A 26,746-nucleotide genomic window follows, 5' to 3' on the forward strand; every position below is an offset into this window, starting at 1 on the left:
TACTCAGGAAATTGAAATTATTTACTCAAGATTATGTGGCTAGGAATTATCAGAAGTAGAACCCAGATCCCTTGGCTTTCAAGCCAGTGAACTTTATAATGTACCATCTTGCCATTGAATTAATGAGAAAATGTCTTCAATATGATAATGGAGTATTTGTATATAAAAAGACCAGTGTATGCGTGGGTGTGTGTGCGTGTGCATGTAAATGTGTGTTTCTGTATATATACATGTGTATATACCTATATTTATCTATGTTACTAATGTAAAAACACAATAGCATTTACACAGTTAAAACCACATTTTTCTCCACAAAATATAATATCTCAAGTACAGGCATGTTTAGAATACTACATGGCATAGTAAAGATACATACAGTCTCACATTTATGTGCCTATGAAATGATGATGTAGCAATAGTATATATGTCTTATGTATATACATAAATATGTATGCACACATGTGACTATGTTTGGATGCATGTACACATACATATGTATACACATGTACATGCACACATAGTACATATATACATACATAGTAGAGTAATCAGAAGTGAAATATAAGCTATTTTAGTCACGTCTTCATATCCATGACAACTAACACATTCCTTGGTACATTTTGGAAGTGTGTGTGACATTCTGGCCCTGTTGTTTTTATTGTTTTTAGGAACTCCAAATTAAGAAAAGTTTCTCTATCAAAAAAGATCAGCAACTGTTCTTTAATTTATAATCCTATAGTTACCCTCAATCTAGTTTAGTCTGTGTGCTGAAATGGTTTCCCAGGGTGCCTGCTGGGTATACTATAGCTTCTTGTATCCAAAGGTCAAAGTTGGGTGACCAGTTGAACACCACAGGTGGAAAGCAACCCTCAAAGGGTCCCAGTAGCCCTCATATCAGAGGTACTAGTGTTTCCTGAACACCTGTGTACACCTATAGTCTTAAAAGGCCTAAAGAACTGAGAAGTAACTTTCCCTAGGTCTCACAGACAATATGAGCAAGAGACAGTCAGTTAGGACATAAACCCAGGTATCCCTACTCGAAAACCACTTCTGTATTCATTAAGTCATACTGCCTTTGTTGACACACAGTAGATACTGAAGTAATGTTTGTTGAATTAAAATGAAGTAAAATATTTTTAAAGCATCAATAAAACATAACTATTCCAACTAGTTTACAATTTTGACCTGATCTTTATTTAGAAATGTTCAATTTGGATTAAATCTACATGTTGACAAAATTATATAATTTGGACAATTTTTAAAACCAGGCAAATAGATATTTCAGTACTCGGTATTCACAATAGCTAATTAAATTATTCATGGTTTGGGTATCCTCTAGAAACAATATGCCTTTGCCCATGAGTATCAATAATTCTTGTTGAAGGATTGTCAATCAGATAACCTGATGTACTTATAGGTAGGAAGATGAATACATTAAGACATTTGTTTTCCAAGATTCTGTGTTTTACTGAAGACCTCCTTTAGGCTTCATTCAAGTTTGAGGGCTGAGAAACAGTCATAAGGCACTGTGAACTTTTATGGATTAAAGAACATGCCTCCTAAAAAAGAGAGGTAGGGGAAATTTATTTTAATCAGGAAATAGTGATATATGATGATGGTATGTCAGGTTCTTTGAATTCTTTATAGGAATGATTTAGTATAAATCTATAAATGAGGCAATAATCAACTTCTATGATTCAAGCATCAGATGATCACAGAATATGAGAATGGAAGAGAGTTCAATAAACATCTGGTACAACTCATGCATAAAAAAGATCCCCTACTAAACACTCCTGACGAGTGGTCATACTTCTTATCTTCTCACCAGAATAGCTTCTTTGTACAGAAAGGGTGATTAACCCATGGCTTATCTTTCCCTTCAAAATGACTTCTCTTCCCTATTTCTGTAAAAGGCAGCACCATCCTCTCATTCACCCAGTTTCACAGTCGTTCTCTACTCCTTATTCTCCCTTACTTTATATATCTAATCAGTTGCCTAATTTTGTCATTTCTATCTCTACAACATCTTTTGCAATGAACCCCTTCTAAATACTTCCCTAGTATTTAGCCTCATTTCAGGCCCTCATAATCTTTTACATTGTAATGTATTGCGATAGCCCATTGGTGCCTCTCCTTTCTCCTTTCTCTCCTCTACACACACTTAACAAAGTCCTTTTCATAAAGTATAGGTCTAGCAGGTCTCTCTCTCCTACTCAATAAAGTCCAGCAGCTCCATATTGATTCTAAAATCAAGTATACTATGTCAAAGGATAAACTTGAATTCAGGTTGAACTGACTGTGAGTCCAGGAGTTTATCTATCAAGAAGCAATTAATCAATTAACAATGATTTACTTAGTATTATAGTAAGCTAGTCACTGTATTATACTTCTTTTCTCATGTGATGTTGCCTCCTGGAATCTGGAAAACTTGAGTTTAAATATGACCTCAGACACTTCCTAGCTTTGTAACCCTGGACAATTCACTTAACCCTGTTTGCCTCAGTTTCCTCATGTATAAAAGGGGCTGGAGAAGGAAATGGCACTCTGGTATCTTTGCCAAGAGAATCTGAAATGGGGTCACAAAGAGTTAGACATGACTTATATGACTGAACAATAGCAAAATTGCAAGTTCAGAAGTTTTAATGTTTTTAATAATCTCATGGCCACCAACAGATGATAAACTTTCTCTGAAATGTCATGGAAGTTTATTCTCCTTGCTATTGGGGATGGAAGGAAAGAGAGGGAAAATTTTTTTTCATACTTTCCTTAGAACTCTAGACTGGTCAACCATCAAATTATTGCTTTGTTCACCTTCAGAAACACAGTTGGTAGCAATTCATACTTTACCTAAGACTAGCTATTACATTTTTCATAACTATTAAATGAGTACTTAATGGACCATATGTTATATAATGTGCCTTTGAGAGTCAGGCCAAGCAGCATGCCCTCATTCAAAGACCAAAAGCATCTAGGTAGAGTATAAAACAGTACCAATAAGGACAAATTATTATGGCTCAGACACAATATATTTCCTTTTTTAAAAACAGATGCAGTGTTTCTCCCTCATATTGAATTTGGGAAATTTTGTTGTTTTTCCTGGGTATGAAGTAATTTTTTGTTCCCCCTTCCTGTCTACACTCACTCTAAAATGTAACTGAATGTGAAAAATGCCTCTCAATTACAGAGAGAGAGAGAGAGAGAGAGAGAGAGAGAGAGAGAGAGAGAGAGAGAGAGAGAGAGAGAAAGAGAGAGAGAGAGAGAGAGAGAGAGAGAGAGAGAGAGAGAATGCACAGGTAGAGATCTGCTTGTCCTGGAGCGAATTGGCTCTGCAGTTAGCTATCAAAGTGATTTTGGTACCTTGTGATTACAGAATGTAATTGAAAGTTGTTAGGGTCTTTGAGAAATTTTTTGAATTTAAAGTCTCAAAGAACCTTAGGAGGAATAATACTCTTGTTATTTTGTTGAATATTTTTGAATGACTCAAATGGAACTGTGATCTAAAAAAATGTAGATTTCTCTTCAAAATGATAATTGCAATTCATCCTGTTTGACTTTTGTCTATGTCACCCTAAATGATAGGGTTAAATATATAGAACTGAAAAGGACTTTAAATGTCATCAAGTTCAATTCTCCACTTCCCTTTTACCCATTTATATTACACATGGGAAAGCTAAAGCCAAAGTGTGTTAGGTGACTTACCCAGGTTCATATAGCTGTATGAGGGTTTGAAAGAGAGTTTGAATCCATATTTTCCTGACTTTAAGTGTAGTGTTCTTTCCACAATAGAACACTGTCTCTCCACCTAATGGACTGAAAAAAAGGGGAAGGCTTCCTATATTTTTATTTTATTTTATTTGGTGAGGCAATTGGGGTTAATTGACTTGCCCAGGGTCACACAGCTAGTAAATGTTAAGTGTCATAGGCCAGATTTGAACTCAAGTCCACCTGAATCCAGGGCCAGTGCTCTATCTACTGCCATCTAGCTGTTCCCCAACCCCCCTATATTTTAACAATAACAACAACCAGCAGTTATATATTGCTTTAAGGTTTACAAATTACTTTAAGGTTTGAGAATGTTTTTTTCTTTATAATAACCCTAGCAGGTAATATTAAACCCATCTTACAGATGAGGAAACTGAGACAGACTAAGGTTCAATGACTTGCCAAAGGTCACACCGCTAGTAAGTGTCTGGGGCTAGATTTGTTTTCCTGATTCCAAGTCTATCATTCTATACACTGTGCTACCTATCTACCTTTCAAAACTGAAAGGATACCAAAGGAACTATCCCTTACTTTCAACATGTTACCAGCTGGGAAACCCATCTTTGTTGCTCATATAACTTTTTAGTTGCCTAGACAACCTAAAGAGCTCATCCATTAATATGTTTGTGTATACGTATAGATGTGTGTATCTTGGACAGATATTGAAAATGGATAATGAGTTAGAATTAGAATAGATCATGAGGTATGAAATAGATTTTTTGACCTTGAAAAACTTCAGTGTCCTTAATATTGTTAAACCTCTCCTTTAAATGAATTGCCTTCTTTTAAGCACTAACATTATACAAAGTCATTGAATAGTTATGAGACATGGAATACCACCAGTCTCAAAGAAAATGAGTAACCCCAGGAGGAGGATGGAAAGCCTTATGGTATATAGATTGCATATGTGATATGCTACAACACATTATGAGAGAGACAGACAGACAGAGAGACTGAGTGAGAGGCAGAGACAAAGATAGGAACACACAGAGAGAGAGACAGAGACAGAGAAGAGACAGAGAGAGATAGATGGAGAGACAGAGAGACAGGAGACAGAGAGAAAGGGGACTTGTAGAAATGAAATAAAATGCATTTAATTATTTTCAAGAATATGGCTTCTTACCATAAATCACATCTTAAAGCAAATTGTTAAAAAGAGAAATTCTATTTGAACTAGGGGTATATCTGGCATACACCTGCTCTACTTTCTTTGGACATTTTAGGGATAAGTCACATGAGTTAGTAAAGAAAAGTGACAGAAAATGAAATAAAAGTAGTCATTAACTTATGCTCCATTCAAAGCTGGACCTCTTTAGAGGCCATAGCTGATAAGAGTTCATGGTGTTGTTTAGAACCCTTGCCTACATATTTTCATATCTAGCTAAGTTCAATCAGGGCTACTCTCCAATGTAAGCTGAAGTGGCTATGACTGAAGGGTATGGTGTCACCCTTGCCCCTTGTTATTCTCTATATCCATGGCTGATCCACAGTCAGACAATGAATGAGGAGTGATATACTAAGTGGTGTCCTTATTTAGTATACCTGTGGTTTTCCTTCTACACCTATACTTCATCCCTGGTTTCTAACACATCATTGATTCTGTAGGTATGTTGCTTTTATTATTTGAACTCTTAAATACATGGGCATTCTGAAGCACAATGTATTTGTCCTTCTGAAGTAGGAGGATTCAATAACTAGTAGACTGAACAGGGAACAGTAATCCTCATTCAGTTTAAACTTTCTCTTAAAGTCACTTAAATTTTCTCTGCTTTAGCTTTGTCATTAGAAAACCTAACAACTTACCTTCCATCACCTTTAGCCCAGTCATATGGCACTTGACACTTCACAGACCAATTGTAGCTAGGGACATCACTTTTAAGGAATTTACATGATGATAGGGAAATGTCAACAGCAATAATCATTCGATTCCTGTAGCATAAAAATACTGTAATCTTATGGTTAATTTACTTTAAAAAATCTCAATTGCATTCTGAGAAAGCCCTAAATTGTAAATTTGAGCTTTGTCAGGAAAATATAGCAGTCTCAAATTAAAATGGTTATATTAGTATTGAATACTTATCAACTTTAAGTCAGCTGCATCAGATTGCATTTTTAAATAATTTCTATTGTTAAAATTATATTTATCTCTTTAAAAAGAATTCATTAGCTTCTGGTTGATTATAGTTTTCTTTTAAGTTATTTGTAAACCTAGGGGTATGTCCAGTCCAATGAAGCCAAGGGATATTATGATAGATATCTGTACTTATGTATTTATGTGCATAAGCTACAATGAAATGTGAGTTACTCTAAAATTAAGATGAAATTACTTACTTTCTTTTCATATTATATCATATTAGCTAAAAAAAACCAAAATATTTCTTAGTTTTCTCCACAGCTTGATATTAATTTCATTGACCTGTATTTTTTTTTTTTTGCATGTTTTTCTCCCCTTTCAGGCTGTACTTTGGAGGTACAAGTTTTCTCAGCTTAAAGGTTCTTCAGATGACGGCAAAAGCAAAATCAAATTTTTGTTTCAGAATCCAGATACTAAGCAGATTGAAGCAAAGGTAAAAACAAAACATCTATCCTATTACCCACTTATAATTGTATTAATACCAATAGGAAGTAGAAATGAGTAAATTGATAAGGTCAAATGCTCATTGATATTCTAATTGTCTCTGAATGTCCATGATGCCCCCATGGGTTGATTTCAGGATTCTGTAGGGTTGTTTTTTGTAAGAACAAAGTAAAAGAAAAAAATGAGAAAAGAAAAGAAACCTGCACAGAAATAAGTTAGTGTATGTATTGTCTAGTCTTTTAAACCATATTCTCATTAGTACACAACAACTTGTTATAATGAAAACTATTTCATTAATCATTTTATCATTAGTAATGGGGAGTGTTAGAGATCATGATATTTTTGTAAAAATAATCATTTATAATAAACATGTAGTTGTCATATTTATAATATTCTAAAAAAATGTAAAATATTATCAGCCTTAAGAGTTATTTTAAATACCCCAGCAGGTGTATATGGAATTAGAGGGGCAAAACCAATATTCTACCTTCTCAACATAATTTCTTTCTGTTAGTTTTATAAAGTTTATGTAGTCAGCTAGGTATTCTGAATGTCATTTACAATTTTTTTTAGAATATTTGGGGTTTTGGAATAAAGCATGGCTAACATTTTCAAATAGATTCCACCATGTAAGTTATACTACAAATCATACATAAGTAAAGCACATGGGAGGCAGATTGGTAGAGTAGAGAGGGCCTTTGTCTTGGAGTCCAGAAGACCTCAATTCAAATTCAACGTTAGATACATTTCAGTTCCTCACTTTACTTATTTTTTTAAAAAAAATGAGTTGGACTCAAAGGCTTTTAGGATCCTCAGTCCCATAATTTTATAAATTATCATCTCAGAGATGGTGGTGTGAGAGGGTAGAGAAAGTTTGGGGGGGGAGGATTAAAGTAAAGAGATGAATTCTGAAAAACCAAAACAACATTGTTTAGAATAAAACAAATTGTTTTGATAATAGAAATTATAATTTTCTATTTTTAATGTTGCTTTTATTAATATATAAAGGCAGGTTGAAAAGTACTTCCCTTCACATGTAGTAAAACTAAACTTTATCATGGTCCAATTATGTAGAAAACAATGTAGTAAGAAATATAAAGATGAAAAAGGACAACCTTGTTGCTTACAGAACATATAGTCTTGTAAGGTGATGAGAAATATAAGTTAGATATTAATTAAGTCCACAGAAGCAATCATATAGAGGACTTCAAGAGATTCAAGAAGGGAATGGTTACTTCTAGCTCAAAGGATTAGTAGTAACTATGGAGAATTGCAGCGGAGGTGAGCCTTAAAAGAAGAAATATATTTGACATATATAAATAAATATAAATAAAAATGGAGGTAGGATCTTCTAGGCATGGAGAAGGGTGTTCAGAAAGACAAGAGAAAACAGAATAAGATTTGTGAACATACACAGAAACATAGATTGTTAGCATAGGAATAAATCTGTGCCAACAATGGACCAAGAGATGAGAAAACTTGGAACCAAACAAGAGAAGTATCTTGTCCAAAATCATACAGTTAATTATTATATAGAGCTGGATATTGAATTCACATGTTTTAACTCCAAGGACAATGTATTTTCCCCAACATCACATTAGTTTCTTATCAATTTTGACTGAAGAACAGAAAATATATAAGCAGGAGGCAGTATATCTTATGGAATAATAAACTAGACTTAGAATCTAGTGAATCATTGAATGAATCATTTATCCCAACCGTACCTCAGTTTATAAAATGAAAGGGTTATTTTGGATAAACTCTAAGGTTTCTTCTCGTCCTAAGTTTATCATCCTTTGACTATCATGAAATATGACTGAAAAGGTAGATTGGAACAAGATTATGGAGGCTCTTCAATGGCATATGAAAGATTTTACAGTTTCTATGCTAGACAGTAGCAAAGCAAATGACACCAGGAAGTCACATGATGAGTAGAGTGCATTAGAAAAGTTGCTCTGACACTTGCATGAAATACAAAAGAGAGAAAAGAAAGTCTGGGGCATTAATTAAATAGATAATTAAATTAAATTAAATAGACAATTAAATACAATAGACAAGAACAAAGATACTGAGAGACAAAGCTAAAGTGATAGAATTAAAAAGGAGTGTTATGAGGAATATTCTGGATGTAAAATCAGTAGGCAAGCCACTGGTTAGGTATGTGATAGAAAAGGAGTCCTGTTCATTTACAGGTTGGACTAGATGATCTTGGAGGTTGCTTATAATGCTAAAATTCCTTGGTTCAGGCTTCTTATCATACAATATATTACTCTATGCTAAAATTCTTTATAATCATATTCATAGTGTGACTTAAAGACAAATAAGAATGTAATTTAAATACCATTTTGCCTACATTTACTTTTTTCCATCATTTTAATTATAATAAATATTTTACTACAAACCCTTTGCTAGGAACTCAGTGGCTCCTGGCATTACCATTGAGGTCAAGGTATTATACAACATATTTCCCAAGTTCCAGCATTCAAATTGACATCACCATTTTGGACTACCTTGAAAGCATTCTTCACACAATAATTTGACAAAAGGCAAACAGAAGGATCTCTTAAAGAACCATCTGGAATTGGTCTTTCACATATACCTCCTAAGGATTCAGCCAAAGCACAAAATAGAGGAAACAAATTCTGAGCAACTGCTGAGGTTGAGCCACTTTTTGTATTTCTACATCTAAAACATAGTCAGCTTGAAAAATGGGTGTCTCCATGTAGGTTAAGAATCATATTAGCTTTGGTCTTATGTTAGTATTTTTATTCCTTTTGGCTGTTTTCTTTTTCTTTTTAAGTTCTCATAGTTGCATGGTGCAGGAACTTTTTTTTTTTTAAGAATACATAGAGTAGTTCTGTAGCAAAAAAGGACTCTGCTACTCATAGGTTTTTATTTGAAGCAAAGCACAAATGAAAAACAGTTCTACAGTATAGATGAGTCCTTAAAAGCTTACTATATTGAAATGTAGCAGAAAATATGTCAAAAAGATAAGAAAATGATAGTTTAGAAATTATTACTCATAGTGATAAAATTGTAAATAGTGCTATGATTAATGAAATTCCTAATTTTTTTTTTGTTTCTTGGTGTATGTAGGTTTAGTATATAAAGTTGTGAGGAAAGACAGGTAGAAGTCAACAGCAGTGATTGCCTTCTAATTATTCTGTTAGATTTTCCTTAAATGCCATTCCAGTTCTTCCTTTCTTTTTTTTCTCATTATTTATGCTATCTTTAAGGATAATATTATTTCCCACCCTGTCTCTCTCATGCATATCTATTTTATGGAGTTTTTTTTTTCTGAGATTATACTCATTTATCTTACTTTGTAAAAAAAAAAATAACCTCAACTCAGCCATAATGCATTCATTCTACTCCAACTCTTAATTTTAGTTCTATTTGAATCTTTTTGTTGGCTATATACTAAAAAATTTTGAGGTTAGCCTCCTAAGCCTTTCTGCCATTCTCATTCATTTTATGACTATGGTAATGCCATTCACATTTAAAGTAATAATTTTTAAGTTTACTACAAGATATTCTGTTATAATATTTCTTTTAAAATGTGTAAAATCCATAGCAGATAATAGCAGTTAATATTTTTGAGAATAGTCTCATTCATTTTCTTTCATTCCCACTTCTCTCAATTTAAACCTAGATTATTGTTCTTGTCACCTTGTGTTTTAAATCATCTGCTGCTAGTTTTTGTTATGGTAGTTTCTCTCTATCCCCCAAATTAAAAAATCCCTCTTCCTCCCTATCCCAATAGAGTGTCCTGTTTAATTCATATATTTTTATTAAATGTAGTCTTACTCATTCTTTATCCCCCTTTCTGTCTCTGAGTCTATGAGTCTCTTTCTTTCTCTCTTTCCCTGTCTCTTTTTTAGCCTCCCCCCCCTTTTAAAGTCCAGATTCTGTTAGTTTTATGAGATCCCTTCTTCCATATTAGCCAAATTATGAGGAGCTTTAATCGCTTTTTCCTTGTCCACTTCTCTTGGCACAAAGTATTTCTTATTTCAATAACAAAGGAAGGTAAAAAAATTAACTAGAATTTTTTTACCTTTCTTAATATAAGCACTAGATCATTATATTTATCTCTGTGCTTTTTATTAATTTGCATTTTGTTCTTGCCTAATACTTCTGATAATTTATTTTATGACTTAATATACTATGGTACTCAAGATTTGTTTGTTTGTTTGTTTTTAATCTTGGTTTTTAAGGAGATCAATAATCCTAAAATTGTCTCCTAGGCTTGCTTTTTAAGTTAGTTGTTAATGATTACAAATCTCTCTTGTGAAATAATGTAAGCTCATTAACAGGCAGGTTCTTTTTCCTCAGAGCTTAACACAATTCCAAGCATCTAGTAGGTGCTTAACAAGTGCTGGCCTGAGAAATTTATTTTTTTTCAGTTTTGATATCTTTTGATCTTCTCATTTTTCTTGCTATATGATTAAATTTTTCAGATTTAACTCATCTTTTTAATTTTTTTGTCTTTGCTAATTTGTTGAACTCCACAGCTTCTATTTTATGCTATATTTTTATTTCACCCCATACCCCTTCCTTCCATTTTTTTTTTTATGCTTTAAAACCACTTTCAGGGTTCTTGTATTCATTCCATATTATGTGTTCAATTATTTTCTTCCTCTCAATTTTTATGCTGAGATTCTCTTTTAATATACTACTTGTGAATTATATTATTGGTTTTTTCTCGGATTAATTACTGAGTTTCTTGGCTGATTTCCCCCCCTAATAAGGTCTTCCTTATGAGGTCTCCCCTCCTTTAAGTTGTTATTTTTTTTTCTACAGGGCAATGAAGGTTAAGTGACTTGCCCAAGGTCACACAGCTAGTAAGTGTCAAATGTCTGAGGCTGGGTTTGAACTCAGATCCTGCTGAATCCAGGGTTGGTGCTTTTTCCACTGTGCTACCTAGCTGCCCCAGTTGTTGTTATTCTTAAATTTATTTGGCACGGGGCAGCTAGGTGGCGCAGTGGATAGAGCACCAGCCCTGGAGTCAGGAGTACCTGAGTTCAAATCCGGCCTTGGACACTTAACACTTACTGGCTGTGTGACCCTGGGCAAGTCACTTAACCCCAATTGCCTCACTTAAAAAAAAATTTATTTGGCACATTTCTAGATCTTCTGAAATAGCGAGAAGTTGAAATATTACATTTTCATTCAACTACTTTGATTTTCCTGCTTTTTAGAGGAAAATAAGGATAATTGCATTTCAGGGGAAAATCATGATAAATACATGATCATCATATAAATCCATTATTAGGTCAAATGACTTTTTTTTGTTTGTTTACTTTTTTCTTCCAAAATCTTTCTTTGATTGACCCCATGATAATTATCACTTCTCTTTATTCACAAGTGATTTATAAGTTTGATTATTCAACTCAGACCTTTAGAAATATGATGAGATGTGTCCAGAAATGCATCAACAAGAACAAAAATAATCACTTTACTATTACTTTCATTCCTGGACTATTGCCTTCAAGGAATCATTGGTATTCCTTCCTAAAATTCCTAGCAATGTTCTTTTTCAGTGGCAGAGAGTGAGTCACGTTGCCCATAATTTCAGGTAGTTAAGAGAAGATAATAATGTAAACAAGGGAAAAAACCTCTTTGATTGATTACCACCTTATTATTTTCACTATGAAAATATTTTGTTTCTAAAGAGAAAATTATATTTAATGTAATTTTATGAAGAACCAAGAACATGTTTGTTTTTATTTACCTGGGAGTAAGGTGAGGAAGCAATATAGACATTTGATTTGTTTGATATTGGAAATTCCTCTAGTACTACTTATCTGGTATTGACATATAGGCAGCTAGATAGTATAGTGGATAAAAATGTTGAACTTACAGGGCAGCTAGGTGGCGCAGTGGATAAAGCACTTGCCCTGGATTCAGGAATACCTGAGTTCAAATCTGACCTCAGACACTTGACACTTACTAGCTATGTGACTCTGAGCAAGTCACTTAACCCCCATTGCTCTGCAAAAAAAAAAAAAAAAAGTGTTGGACTTGGAATGAGGTAGATCTGAGTTCAAATCCTATCTCTAGATATTTTCTTAACTGTGAAATCCTGGATCATTTAATCTGCCTCAGCTTCAGTTTTCTCATCAATAGAATGAGTAATATTGTGTGAAGCATAAATGAGATAATATAATGAAAAATGTTTTTTACAGAATTTAAAGCATTCTAGAAATGTTAGTAACTTTTTTTAGATTAGAGTTTTTGAGAGTTTCCTGAAGGATAAAAAAGTTGTCATTTTCCCAAGATTACAAAGTAAGTACACAACAGAAGCAAGATTTGAACCCAGGTTTTAAAATTCAAGGATAGTCCTCTATCCTTTATATCATGTTGCTTCACAATAATGTATTAAGAAAGAAAATATTTTATTTGAGTAAAATGTTTGGTATATTTACAATATGAATATGCTACTTCATTATTTCATTCATTATGAGGTGACATGAAGGAAAAAGAGTTAAAATCAAGAATTAAGATTACAAAACGTTACAGAGTCCTTGAATACATTCTACATGTCCAATTCTAAAGGAAGCAAATACTAATCAGCTGGAAGCTTTTAAAGCTCCATCTAGGGGGAAGCTAGGTGGTGCAGTGGATAGAGCACTGGCCCTGGAGTCAGGAGGACCTGAGTTCAAATTTGGCCTCAGACACTTGACACTTACTAGCTGTGTGACCCTGGGCAAGTCACTTAACCCCAATTGTCTCACACACACACACACACACACACACACACACACACACACTCCATCTAGTCACTCAAAAAGGAAAAGAAAAGTTTTCTAAGAGAACACTTGCAGACTTGTGAAATCTATGTCATTGAGTCTAAATCATGGCTACATGAAGTGAGGGTGGAGTGGTCACACTTGGGAATGAAATGAAACTACAGTGAGAATCTTTGTCATGAAACTCTCCCCATAGGATTCTGAGTATCTGGTACTTATATTTTGTTGTTTATTTTAAAAATTTAACAAAGCTTTCTCAAGAGATTCTTGCTTTTTGTAAGTATATCTTTGTAGAAAATACTGAATTTTTAAATGTAATTTTAGGTTTTTTTTTTATCTTGGATGAAGACTTCCCCTGGTGAATATAACTATTTTTAAGATGGGAATTAATTAGAGGATATCATTTATATGGATTTCAGATAAGTGTGCAGTAAAGCAAATTTATTTACTTCATAAGCCAAGATATATGTTTACTATAATATTGATTCATGTGAAATGCCCTTACATTCTTCTTATACACTCTGCCTTCCTTATTATTGTTAAGTAATATGTTATGGAAATGTTAAAATACATGAAATTAAGTGTTTTTGGATTTGCCCATGTCTTTGCCAATCACAGCAAAATTTCCTTAATTTAAGGCTTAATAACTGTATATGTATTGGCCCAGCTCTGTTAAATGAATAGATACTTTCTTCCTTTGTAAACTGTTATGTGCACTACTACAAAATGACTTTATATACCAACCATCTGCAAGTCGATCTATATGTATGTATTGCATATTGCTATATGGAATTTGATAAATAACTTGAGTCATAAGGTTATCTTATAATATGAGATAGAAGCACAACCTGGTTTGTCTTTTCTTTCTCTATTAGTTTTTAATTGAATTTCTACATTTCTTCAGTATTTTGTAAGAAAAAAAAAATCCAGGGGACATTCATTCTAACTAACATGCTAGAAAATGGACTCTTGGGAAAAGACTTAACTAGCAAAGAAAAACTGTCAAAACATATTTCAAAAGAATATAAATAGAATCACGTTGAATACATAGATTCAAGAGTAATGACTTTCTTCCTCTGAGGAATAAATTAATCTTTGTAAAAATCAAAATGGAACAATCATTTTATTTATTTTTACATATAGAAATAGTATTTAAAAATTTTTCTATTAGCAAAATTTTACCTACTATCCATATTGCAGATTCTTCCCTCCTAACCCTCTAGTTTTATCCATTTCCTCCACAGTAGCATGCTATATTCCACCCCCCCCAAAGTGCATGACTCTTTTTAAGGGAAAAATAATGAATATTTTCAGTAGTAAATGGAAGACATATGTAACCAATTAGGCATCTTTGTTCCATTGTGACTTTGAATCTCATGAACTAAGAGCAAAATTACTCTTGTTGCTGTTTTTGGACTTTATGAAAAATGTTTTGAAAGCTATATTCTGATGTTGTTTAAGTAACATAAAATATGCTTAATAGTAAAATTTTTACAATCATTAAGATTTCCTTCTCAAATTTGTTTGAATACCTTACATGTTATGAAAACACTTAGGAGCATTTCTTTCCAGAATAAACATAATGAAATGTGTACTAAATAAAAACATAAGGGGAATCAGAATTGTTCCATTTGTCCAAAAGGAAAATGAATACAGATAGAATAATGGAAATCAGTCTCTAAAAATAACATCAATGTATTGTCTTTTTAATTTATTTCATGATTTTCATAGAAACTTATAAAAGAATTCTTTCGTACTTGCTCTTTGCAAATTCTTATGTATTTCTAAATTACTGATATAGGAAACAACATAAACGGAATGAGACCTATCAGTAAATGTCACTAGACCCACATACAGTAAAAGTTATATATATTATTAAGTGAGCCTAATGATTTTTGCAGCTATGTACATGGCTGGAGTTGAGTACAATGACAACAGGGGTTTTATATCAGAATTGTATAGAATCCAACAGAATGGAAGAATTTCATCACTCAAACAGCAGATGATATCACAGACATATACATGTATAGCTATATACACATGTATACATAAATATATAGCATACACATATATGTGTTTGTGTGTGTATGTATGTATGTATTAGAGTAGAATTTCAGCAGCCCAAGGGAAGGATGTTGTTGGATAACTGGGTCTCTTTCATAACTATAAGGGTAGGAAGTAAAATAAAGATATAATTAAGTATTAAAACACAGAGACATTTGCACATCTATTTTTATTTGGACCTCTGGTTTCATTGATGTAAGAAACAATCTCTTTTAATGTGTTTCAACTTCCCTTGATCAATACACTTAATGTTGGAAAGGTTAAGTGATGTCTTGCTCAAAATCATATAGCTATTATGTGTCAGAGTCAGGATTTAAACCCAAGTCTCCTTGACACTACTTCTCCAAAAGTAATTATATACTTGTAAAGGTACACACATGTATAGGGAGGCAAGCTAGAAATTTTAAATTTTAGGATTTTTAGGGTTTTTTAAAGCTTTATTTCTTGGTCTTTTACTTTATTATTTATTTATTGGCTTATTTGATGATTTATTTATTTATTATTAGTTTTAACTATGTTTATATATTTTTGAAGTCTTTAGTGAAACACATATAAGCAAATATGTGTGTGTATATTGTTGTGCAGTCATTTCAGTTGTGTTTTACTCTTCATGACCCCATTTGGGATTGTCTTGGCAAAGATATTGGAGTGCCATTTCCTTCTTCAGTTCAGTTTACATTTGAGGAAACTGAGGCAAATATCATTAAGCAACTTGCCTTGTGTCTAAGTCTACATTTGAACTCAGGTCTTATTAACTCAAGCCCCTGTACTCTAGCCATTATACTACCTAGCTGCATAAATATACACATGTGTATGTGTATATATTATAATATATGTATGCATATATACATATATACATGCATATATTCGATAAATTATAGTAATCATGGATGATTATTTCTGATTATCATGAAATATTTTCACCAACATTTCTGCTAAATGTCCTGCATATTAGGACTTTTGATTCTTACTACATGTTAGAAATTCCCCAAAAAAGAAAAAAATTATCATTTAAGAACATTCTTTTCCTTTCCAATCAGGAATATATTCTAAAAATATCAACATTATTTTCTATATCTAAATGTAAAGATATAAACCAAAGGTTCTTAATCTAAGAATTAAATTAATTAAAGAATATTTTATATCTATGTGTGTATATATGTATATATAATTTAAATATATGTACATATACAATTGGCTTCATTTAAAATACTATATATTCTACATTATATATTTGCAATCATTAATCTGAGAAGGGGTCCACAAGTTTAACCAGAGAGCCAAAATGGTTAATGATCCCTAATCTAAATCTATTATTTTAGCTTTTTAAAAATGAAATTATATCACTATCTAACAAACCATTTTCTTTCTTCTGGTCACTCAATGAACTAAATATTGTATCCATTTTAGCTATTTCAGCCTACTTAGAAAATTTGTTTCATTAAAGGGGCATGGTGAATAGAAAATATGACACAATTATGGTGATAATATGGATAAGGCTAATGATTATTGTTTTTAGTATATATAGCACTCCCATTAGGAGGCAGGTTATGATTATCTCCTTTTTAATAGGTGAGAATGGTTAACAAGTTTAAAGAATGTGACCCTTCTCTCCCTATACAAGATATAAATATCTCCATTTATGATACATTAAGGCTTTGTTCTCATATTTACAGTGATTCCTTGACAAAAGTTAATGAATTCTCTTTGTTCTGGGTAACACAGAGATAACCTCAGAACAAGAAAGCTCATAGGTCTTAATGGCACAGTGAAAACTCACCCTTGATGAAATTAGTGTCCTAACTACACCGTTAGATGACCTTTAAAATGGAGTACAGATATTTTGCTGGAAAGAAGTGCTGAAAAGACAGATGGGAATGATAAGATGTCTATATATTGTTAATGGACTTGAGCTCCTAGGGGGTGGAGTCTGCCTTTTGGTGCAGCTCTCCATCCACAGGAAACTTCCTGAGGTGGTAACTGTGGAGCAGCAATATCAGAGAACTAAAGAAATTTCTTGGACCACATAGAAGCTAGAGCCAAGGGATAGTCATGGCATTAAAAATATATATTTATAGGGGGTGGCTAGGTCACGCAGTGGTAAAGCACCAGCCCTGGATTCAGGAGGACCTGAGTTCAAATCTGGCCTCAGACATTTGACACTTATTGGCTGTGCGACCTTGGACAAGTCATTTAACCCCCATTGCCCCGCAAAAACAAAACAAAACAAAACAAAAATATATTTATAGACCTTTCTCTGCCCTTGTCCAGTGAGCTGTTTGGACACGATGGTTCCCCAGGGAAGTGACCCAACTCATTATCAATCCTGAATTCTTTCCACTTTGAGGCAGCCTATAGTCAGGATAATACTCTCAGTTTGGAGAACTGTGTGGGTCCCCAGAAGTGGTAGAGATCCACTAGAAAAGGAAGGAGAGTTGACTTGATTATTTGTAAGATGAAGACAAGAATTCTGCGTATTGTGCGTATTGTTACTATGGAACTCAAAGTTTTCCTTTGCTCTTTTTTTTTTAAAAAACTTGGACAAATTCTGGTATTTCAAGAGGAAACTCTGGGTCATAGAATGATTACAACATTATATCTGGCCTATAAAAATAAAAAAAAAATCAGAGTTTCTGTTCTAGACCATAGGCTACATCTGAAAATTTTTTTTTTCTAGGATGATGGCATTTATTAACTCTGAAATCTCTAAATAAATCTATCTCATTCCACTTCTTGGCATGAGAGTCAGAGTGAATAAACATTTATTAATGCCTACTATGCACAATAAATCAAGCTCCATTTCTTTTAATTTATGCTTCATTAGATAAAAATAATCAGGTTATCTAAGTTATCACTTTTGTTGACTCTTTTAAGATTTGTGATTTTAATATATTCATATTCTCTTCATTGCTTTTTCTTGTTGTTGATAAAATAAGGTTTAAGATACTTTCCCTTTTTAGTGCATTTATTCCAGCTAGTTGGAGACTGATTCTTCAATATCCTCAAAATTGTATTGTTTTCAGCACAGATCTCATCAATATATACTTGGTGCTCTAGCCCTATGCTATTTTCTCAACATCTTTTTTGTTTTCTTTTTCTTTTCTTGTCTTTTTTTTTTCTTTTGCATGGGGCAATGAGGGTTAAGTGACTTGCCCAGGGTCACACAGCTAGTAAGTATCAAGTGTCTGAGGCCAGATTTGAACTAAGGTCTTCCTGAATCCAGGGCTGGTGCTTTAACTACTGTACCACCTAGCTGCCCCCTCACCTTTCTCTTTATCACATTTCTGTTTCGTCTTGTAACATATTGAATGAATGAATGATAAATGAATCAATTAATTATTAAGAACTTACGATCTGCAAAGTGTGGTGTGAAATTTTGAGGATGCAAAAAGAAAGGTAGAAAGAATTCTGGCTTTAAAGGAACTCACATTCTTTTGTGGAGCAATGGGGTTTAAGTGACTTGCCCAGAGCCACATAGCTAGTATGTGTCAAGTGTCTGAAGTCCGATTTTAACTCAGGTCCTCCTGAATCAAGGGCCAGTGCTTTATCCAGTGTGCCACCTAGCTGCCCCAGGAACTCACATTCTACTAGGGAAGTAAACACACAGAGGAAGTTTCAGGGATAAATGAGATGGAAAGGTCACATGATCCTTTGGATCCAGTGGCAAAGCATATGGGAAAGTTTCTCCCTTCATGTCATTTTTGCTAATAAAACCATAATCCGTTTCTAATATCAAGTCATTTGACATAACCAAGGATTTTAGCAGCAATATGCTTTTATTTGACTCTTTACTAGCAGTGGCTTTTGAGAAACAGGGACCGCAGTCCCACTCATTGGTGCCTGTTGGTCATTACTTAGAGGTGGTGGTAAGGTAAGGTGGTAGTGGTCATTGACTTTCCTGCCATATTCACCTATCTGCTATTGTTAGGCTCAATGTGGAGACCATAGTGTTATAGTTCAAATGAGAAAATGTTTCTTATAGAAAATCTTGTCATAGTTAATTTTTTTTTATCATTTTGTTGCTTTCCCAGGTTATCTTTAAATGGATGAGATAATTTTGTTTTGATTAATCTGTTGCTAGGCTTTATTTAAACTTATTTTTTTCTCTACTACTTTTCAATATTGTATCTTTCTATCTAAGATTTTAGGAATAAATTTATTTTTCTAAGTAGGTATTGTCTTAAGTTATCATATCTCTCTACTCGCCAAGGAGATCAAATATTAGGTAAGATATTCAGTATTTTCCCATAAGAACTACTTGTCATGGAAATTGGCTAAAGCTTAATAGAAAGAATTACTTTCCTAAGTGCATTTTGGTTTTCTTCTTCAGCAACCTGGTTTTCTTTCAGACTTAGACTTGTAAAAATTCTGCCAATTTGGGTAATGAAAGGAGCAAATAGACACCATTTGCAAAGAAACTATAGGAACCTCATTATGAAATTGTGTCATTGCTCCATGGTTTGTGCCCCATGCATCAATCAAAGAAACAAAATATGGAACAAAAGACAAGGAAGAATTACTAACATTGAGGAATTTAATTCAGCAGATAGATTTTGATAAATAGCAAGTTTTCCTCTTCCATCATAAGCTTGTTGATGTATTTTGTCCAAGAGGAGACAATTGGAATAGTTGCATGAAAAAAAATGAGAATTAAAAAAATTTTATTCAATTTAAAATAAGTTTCCTTTTTTATTTTAAGCTTCAATGGCTAACATAAAAGTCACCTAAATTACTGTATTCTTAATACATGAGCAGTAAGCAAATTACACTGAGCAATATATTCTATTTAGGTGAGAAACATGAAAATGATTTAAAAAGAAAAACAGCGTTTTTAGTTGTCCAACCATTTTTTCTACATTTTGTTGGAATATTTTCTTTACCTTTCTCAATTCATTAGTAAAAACATTTCAAAACTGCAGGCATTGAACACTGTTGATTTATTCAAAATTAACCACAATCTTTGATCAACTGATTAACAGCATCATCATACAAGGTGTCCCAAAAGTATTAGTGCAGTTTTTTAAGTTGTTAAAGCTTTACTCCATATGGCAGAAAGAGTATTGCATTTGGAGACAGTAAAAACATAGGTTTGAATCATGGCTCTGATACTTGCTGGTTCCCTGACCAATGACAAATCACTTGTTCACAATGAATATCAGGTTTCTCATCTCTAAAGTTGGAGTAATATCTGTACTGTCTACCTCACAAAGTTGTTAGAAGGACAGCACTTTGCAAACATAAAAACACTGTGTAAATATCATCTGGTAAACAATGAAAGAAGCCCCATGATCAAATTGATATTAGTAAATAGTCAATAAACATTTATTAAATGTCTGCTCTGTGCCAGGCATTTTACTAAATATTGGAGACACTGTGCCAAGCAATCTTTAGTTATCATTTTAGGCTACTGAAAATCTTACATGATTTTGTGTTTTTAGTAAACATTCATTGATGTTAATTAAGTTTGTGTTGTACTAATTACTGACCTTGCAGATAAATATAGATGTATATATATATAATATAAATATATATGTATATGTGTATATATGTGTGTGTATGTGTCATACACACTCATAAATATGATTAATTATAGGATCATTGAAATTTAGAGCTAAAAGGTACCTTAGAGATCATTTAATCTAATCCTTTTATTTTTCAGATGAGTAAACTTAGTCCCAGAGAGGTGAGATCACTTAGCCAAGGTCATTCAATTAGTTAGTTGAAGACCTGTTAATAGATTCAGACCTCTTGACAATTAATCTACTGTTCCCTCTATTACACTATGCTGGTTCTTCAAGTTGTCAAATGAAATACACTTAGTCTTAAAAGACAGAAGGGAGCTAGCACTTAGAAAACACGTGTCACCAATACTCTCCAAGGAATGATGGAGAAAATTTTCTAAAGAGTGAGTGAGCATTACAAATTTTTTGCAAATGTAAAAAAAAAAAAGAGTGAGTGAGCTAAGTCAGAAACAGAAGAGAAAATGGGGGTTGAGGTTGTACAGAAGGGGGCATATTCATGCTATTCTGGGATCCTGTGGAAGGGCATTGTGATTGCTTATAAAATCACTGTGAAGAAAATATTTAATTTACATACCCTGGATGGGAAAAAGAAAATAGAAGGAACAGTAAAAAAGAAACCTCCCAGATATTAAACATGTTTAATGTTGCTAGAATGTTTATATAAAGTTCTAAAAAAACCCACCCCCATCTTTATATCCTATCCCTTCAGAGATTCAGTACCATTGATAGTGGTAACTGGAAACCTATTGGGATGAATTAGAAAGAAAGAGGAAAAAAAAGTAAAAATTTGTATTTCTGCTACAAAATGGGAGGGGGGTGTAGAATTGAAGAGAGGCTCTTTTCTATTCTACTAAATGTTACATCCAATCAGTTATTGGATTCTTATCTTATTCACTACTTGGAACAAAGGTTGCCAAAAGCATGCTGATTAGTGTTCTTGCATGTGAGATTAGGATTTCAGTCACTGACAAAGCTTAAATGACTAACTGTCACAGGTCCTCATAAAGAGTTTGTTCGGAATGATTGTTGAGTATAATTGGGCTGTATGGAAGTTGCGAATTCTTAATACTGTTCAGAGGAATACTTCTTTGTTTTTCTTTTTTTTAACCTTTCTATATTCTCAAAGCATGATTTTGCAAGTAGGGAGTCTATTTTATTTTTATCTCTGACAGCAGAAGCTCATAAATTCTCACTTCATTAATCAGAAAACCAATAATTCTATGTTTTCTTTCTCTTTATTCTGAAAGTCTCATAATGACTTTCAAAGGTTCCTAGGTAGAAGGAAAATATATAGTATTTTAGATCAAAGTAATGAGAACTACTGCTTTTATTTACAAATTCACAATAGCTCCCCATGTTATTCTTAGAAATAATTTCTTAAAAATCACTACATTTAGAGACCGTTAAAGTTGAAAGGTATCTTAGTCCATCTAGTCCAAACAGTTAATTTTCAAGTTGTAGAAACTGAGGCCCAGAGAGGTTTAAAAAAAAAAACACTTGCAGGAGGCCACACATTGAATTTCTATAGAAATCAGTGTTTCCAGATGTCCCAAGATATGTTTTGTGATGCTTTGATAAAATCAGAAGCTCATTAGCACAATCATTTACATGTGTTAGCTGCCCCTAGATGGAGGTTTTTGTTTTGTTTTGTTTTTTCAGGGCAATGGGGATTAAGTGACTTGCCTAGGGTTACACAGCTAGTAAGTGTTAAGTGTATGAGACCAAATTTGAACTCAGGTCCTCCTGAATCCAGGGCTGGTGCTCTATCCACTGCACCACCTAGCTGCCCCTAATTTTTTTTTTTAAATCTGTCTGGTGGGGATAGAACCAATCTCACAAAGCTGTTGTGTAGATCAAATGATTTAACATTTGTGAAGTGCTTAAAGTAGTATATAAATGCTATTATTATCATAACATATTGTTCAGTCATTTTCCAGTTGTATCCAACTCTTTATGACCCCATTTGAAGTTTTCTTGGAAAAGATACTGGAATGACTTGCCACTTCCTTCTCCAGCTCAGTTTACATATGAGGAAATTGAGGCAAACAGGGTTAAGTGATTTGCCCAGGGTTACACAGCTAGTAAGTATCTGAGGCTGGATTTGAATTCAGGACTTCCTGACTACAGGCCCACTCTATCCACTGTGGGACAAAGCTGCTATACCATGACTTAAATGTATTTCTGGTAGTGCTAAGCTGAGTATGGGGGAGGAGGAGGGCGGAGGGAGGGTTACTTTGAGGAGGGACCCAATATGGAAAAGAGGAAATGAGGGAGAAATGAGGAGAAATTAGCTTTTGCCCCATTACCTGGACACTGGGCCAAAATAAGTTAAGAACAATTTCATAAGCTCTTACTAAGTGCTAAGTGCTTTTTGCAAGAAAAAAGAAAGATTATATATAAAATGTCATGGGGGAAAGAGGTGGTATGGGGGTCCTTAGATATTCCTCTTTAAAAATTATACCTATCACACCCAAACCATTTAGGATAAAAAGGTCTTTTATTTGGGCGCTGGAGAAAGTGGCCAAGAAGGAAGTCAAAGATTTCACTTCAAGGGGAGAAAATGGCTTAGAGATAAGATTCTCTGAGACACCTGTCTCCTCCAACAGAAGAAAGGCAAAAACTTTTATCCAAGGTAGATGGGGTGACCACCAGACAATGGAAAGTTCCCTTTGGAAGTGGGGAAAGACTCTAATGAGAGGTTGTGGTCATGACTTCTGGAGTTATCTCTGTCCCCTGGCACAATCAGTCAACAGCCAGGCCTAATAGGGCATATCTCCCTTACATCTTGGGTGAGTCAGTCCTTTAGTTTAGCTTCTCAAGGAAAGTTACACCAGACCCATATCATAAAAGAAAGCTCAAAAGGAGGGCAGGGATGACTCAGTATGGGTACTTGGTTGGGAAGTCCAGAGAATCTGAAGCAGAGTCAGAAGAGGAATCAAGATTGGCAGATCTAAACTCCTCTCTAAAGTGGACATTCCAGGAGGAACTCTCCACTAGAAAAAGAAAAGGCAAAAGAGGATGAGGGACATCCCAGGGTAGGAAGTCAGGTAAGGAATGGTAGCAACGGAATGAGAATCAGAAGCACAGACAGGAGAGGAATGAAGGATAACAAGAGAGGAATAAAAATACTGAAAATTTGTCCTTAACACCTTTCTCCCTGGCTTTCTGTATCCCTTTCCCATTTCCTGTTTTCCTGGATCCATAGAGACCCAATTTGTCCCTTCTTTCAACATGCAACTCTAACTAGTCTTCAATATTATGATAAATAATGAGTATAGAATCACGATAGCTTCTACTTATAAATTCAATACTTTCATTTAATAATTCAATAAACATTTATTTATTAAGCACTTACTATGTTCCAGGCACTGTGCTGAGTTATATTCATATAATACTTTAAATTCATTAACTACTTTTATCCTCAAATTTCTCAAGTGTAAATTATGCAGATAATTTTACATTTTTATATATTTCCACATATTTTACATATAAGGAAACTTAGGCTTCAACAAAATAAAAGTGACTTGCTCAAGGTCAAAAAAACTAGTAAATGGTATAAGTAGGATTCAAAGCCAGGTATTCCAAAGTGCTCTAAACTAAGAGAATGATTCTCCTCCTATTTCCTTCCCACAATTAAAATATATATTTTCTCAGTGCAGATAAGAATTGGGAACAAGCAAAGTGATTCTAGGAATTTGCTGTGAATGGATTTTATATAAAATGTGCATTTTAAGGGAGGGTAATTAACCCAAATTAATTTTAATTGTTGAAATTTCAGGCAGGACAAAAAAAGTTGGGGGGGGTCAAGTGGTCAGTGGGAAAAATTCTGTAACAGGGTCATCATAGAAAGTAGAGTTGAAAAGGATCTTAAAAGCAATCTTGAATAGAACTCTTCCAGATAAGGAAACAGAGATTTAGGGAAGTTAAATGACTTCCCAGATGGTAAGTACACAGATAACAAGCACCAATTTAGGTATTCTAAATGGAAAACGGGGGCCAAGCCTCTCTCTTCCCCAAAGGGGAAGACCAGAGAATACAAAGGCCAGTTCTTGAGATTTAAATCCCCTCCTTTTCCCCCAAAGGGAAGGAAACCAGAGAAAGATAAATGTCTGTGAAATTAAAAGAGAAGTTTTATTAAGAAGGGAGGGGAAAAAATAACATGCTGCATGCACAGGTTCTATCCAGCTTATTGCTGAATAGGACTCCAGGTATCAGATTGCAGGGGTTTATATACAGTTTGAATAAAGGCAAGCAAGGAATTCTGATGAAAAAAAATGGACTTAGAAAGTAATGAGTCAGTGGGTCCCATTTTCAAGGGAGGGGGAGTGAAAAATTCCTAGGGTCAAGGAGGTGGCCTTTGATACACAAATCAGAAGGCATCCTGGGGAATAAGCAGTTCACCTTCCAAACCTTATTAGGACATATCTTGTTTTGTTTTTTGTTTTTTGTTTTTTTGTTTTTTAGTGAGGCAATTGGGGTTAAGTGACTTGCCCAGGGTCACACAGCTAGTAAGTGTTAAGTGTCTGAGGCCAGATTTGAACTCTGGTACTCCTGACTCCAGGGCAGGTGCTCTATCCGAGGACATTTCTTGATAAGAAGATCTTTCTCAAAAAAGAAAAAAAGTTAAGGGAGTGGTTGAAGATAAGGTTGCCTCCAAAAAGACCATAAACAGAATATATCTAGTCACATATCCTGTAGTCAGATGAGTCTTTGATTGACTTCAGGGGTACTGGTTCCATGAAAGTCCATCTTGGTTTACTCTTGGTTACTCAAAGGATTTTTGGTATTTTAGCAAATGTGGCCAGTCCTCATATACTTATTCTGGTTACCTGGATAATTGGGGGATTCAAGGAAATCAAAGTATCCATTTTCACAGAACCCAAGTTTTCTAACTCTAAATTCAGTTTTCTTTCTGCTATGCCAGCAATTTGCTTTGGCTAAAAATAGTTTCCATAGTCAGATTCCCATTTTCACAATGTGCTTTCTTCTTCCATTAATGAAGTCAAAGGTATTTTTAAAAATCTATTTCCTGTCCTCTTTTTCCCCAACCTTCTTCCACAGGCAATATTTCCTATTGCCAAAAGGAAAAAAAAATAAAACTATTCGATATACATTTGGGAAAAAGTCCACTAATGTTTGTAGGTCAATTATTAGTGAGCATTTAACTTTCTTTTTGTGAAACAAGAAAGTAAAATAATAAATTGTGTAGTTCTATATTAATAACATATACCTGTGCTATATCATATTTGAAATTTATTTGCCTGATGAGGTATGGTACTTTCTATTACTATATATTCAAGTAAACAGATAGAAGCATCAACCTGCAAAAAAGCTTCTTGTTCTCTAGCAGTTATGGAAACTTAATATTTATTAAGTTCTACTAAGAATTATTTTCCCTGATAGATTATCTAACAGAGCTTATTATACTCTCCTTAGGGAACCTGATTTTTATTTTTGCTACTTACTATTCAACACTAAAAAAAAAAGAGATTGAATAAGTATTCTTCGCTGAAAAGGGATTTTCCAACTCTACCATTCCAATTATAGAAGTAGAATTTAAACATATATATGTAAAAAAAAATTCTTATTATACCAAGAATCATTTGCATTTAGAATGGGTACAGTTAAGGATTCCTATTAGTGATACAGATCTGAACATATAGAAAAAAGCAAGATCAATAGTGGTTATCCAGCAGTGTATTGATTAGAGTACTAGACTTGGAGTCATAGCCTACATGCAGCAGTTATTAGTTGTGTGACCTTGGTCAAATATGTCACAACCATTATGTAGTTCAAACAACTCTCTAATACTGAATAGCTCAAATTGTGTACTTGGTCTCTATCAGTGCTACAGCAAACTCAGAGGGGGACCTTGGGGATACTTTACATTTTCAACAAAATCGCAGCAACATTCAGCATCTGTCATGTTCACAAATGTTTGAGATGTTTTGATTTTACTTTAGGCTATGACCATAATTTCTAGAACTCTGTCTTTGCAAATTCATATATTTGCAAGACTGGGTATTTGGGTTGCTGTGATAAAAAGCAAGTAATATAGAGTTACCAATAAT

At 33.7% G+C, this 26,746-nt stretch overlaps 1 protein-coding gene across 8 annotated transcripts in view; it reads left to right on the forward strand.

Annotated features, from left to right (window-relative positions):
* Positions 1–26,746, forward strand: part of SNTG1 (syntrophin gamma 1) — a 1,086,140-nt gene that overhangs the window by 1,046,610 nt on the left and 12,784 nt on the right. For all 8 annotated transcript variants that reach the window (XM_043977923.1, XM_043977920.1, XM_043977919.1 and 5 more), the window contains one exon: positions 6,219–6,329. In XM_043977923.1, coding sequence (XP_043833858.1) covers positions 6,219–6,329 — 111 coding nt within the window. The remainder of the gene's footprint in view (positions 1–6,218; positions 6,330–26,746) is intronic.

Source organism: Dromiciops gliroides, chromosome 1 (genome assembly GCF_019393635.1).
Source record: "Dromiciops gliroides isolate mDroGli1 chromosome 1, mDroGli1.pri, whole genome shotgun sequence".
Lineage (NCBI taxonomy): Eukaryota > Metazoa > Chordata > Mammalia > Microbiotheria > Microbiotheriidae > Dromiciops > Dromiciops gliroides.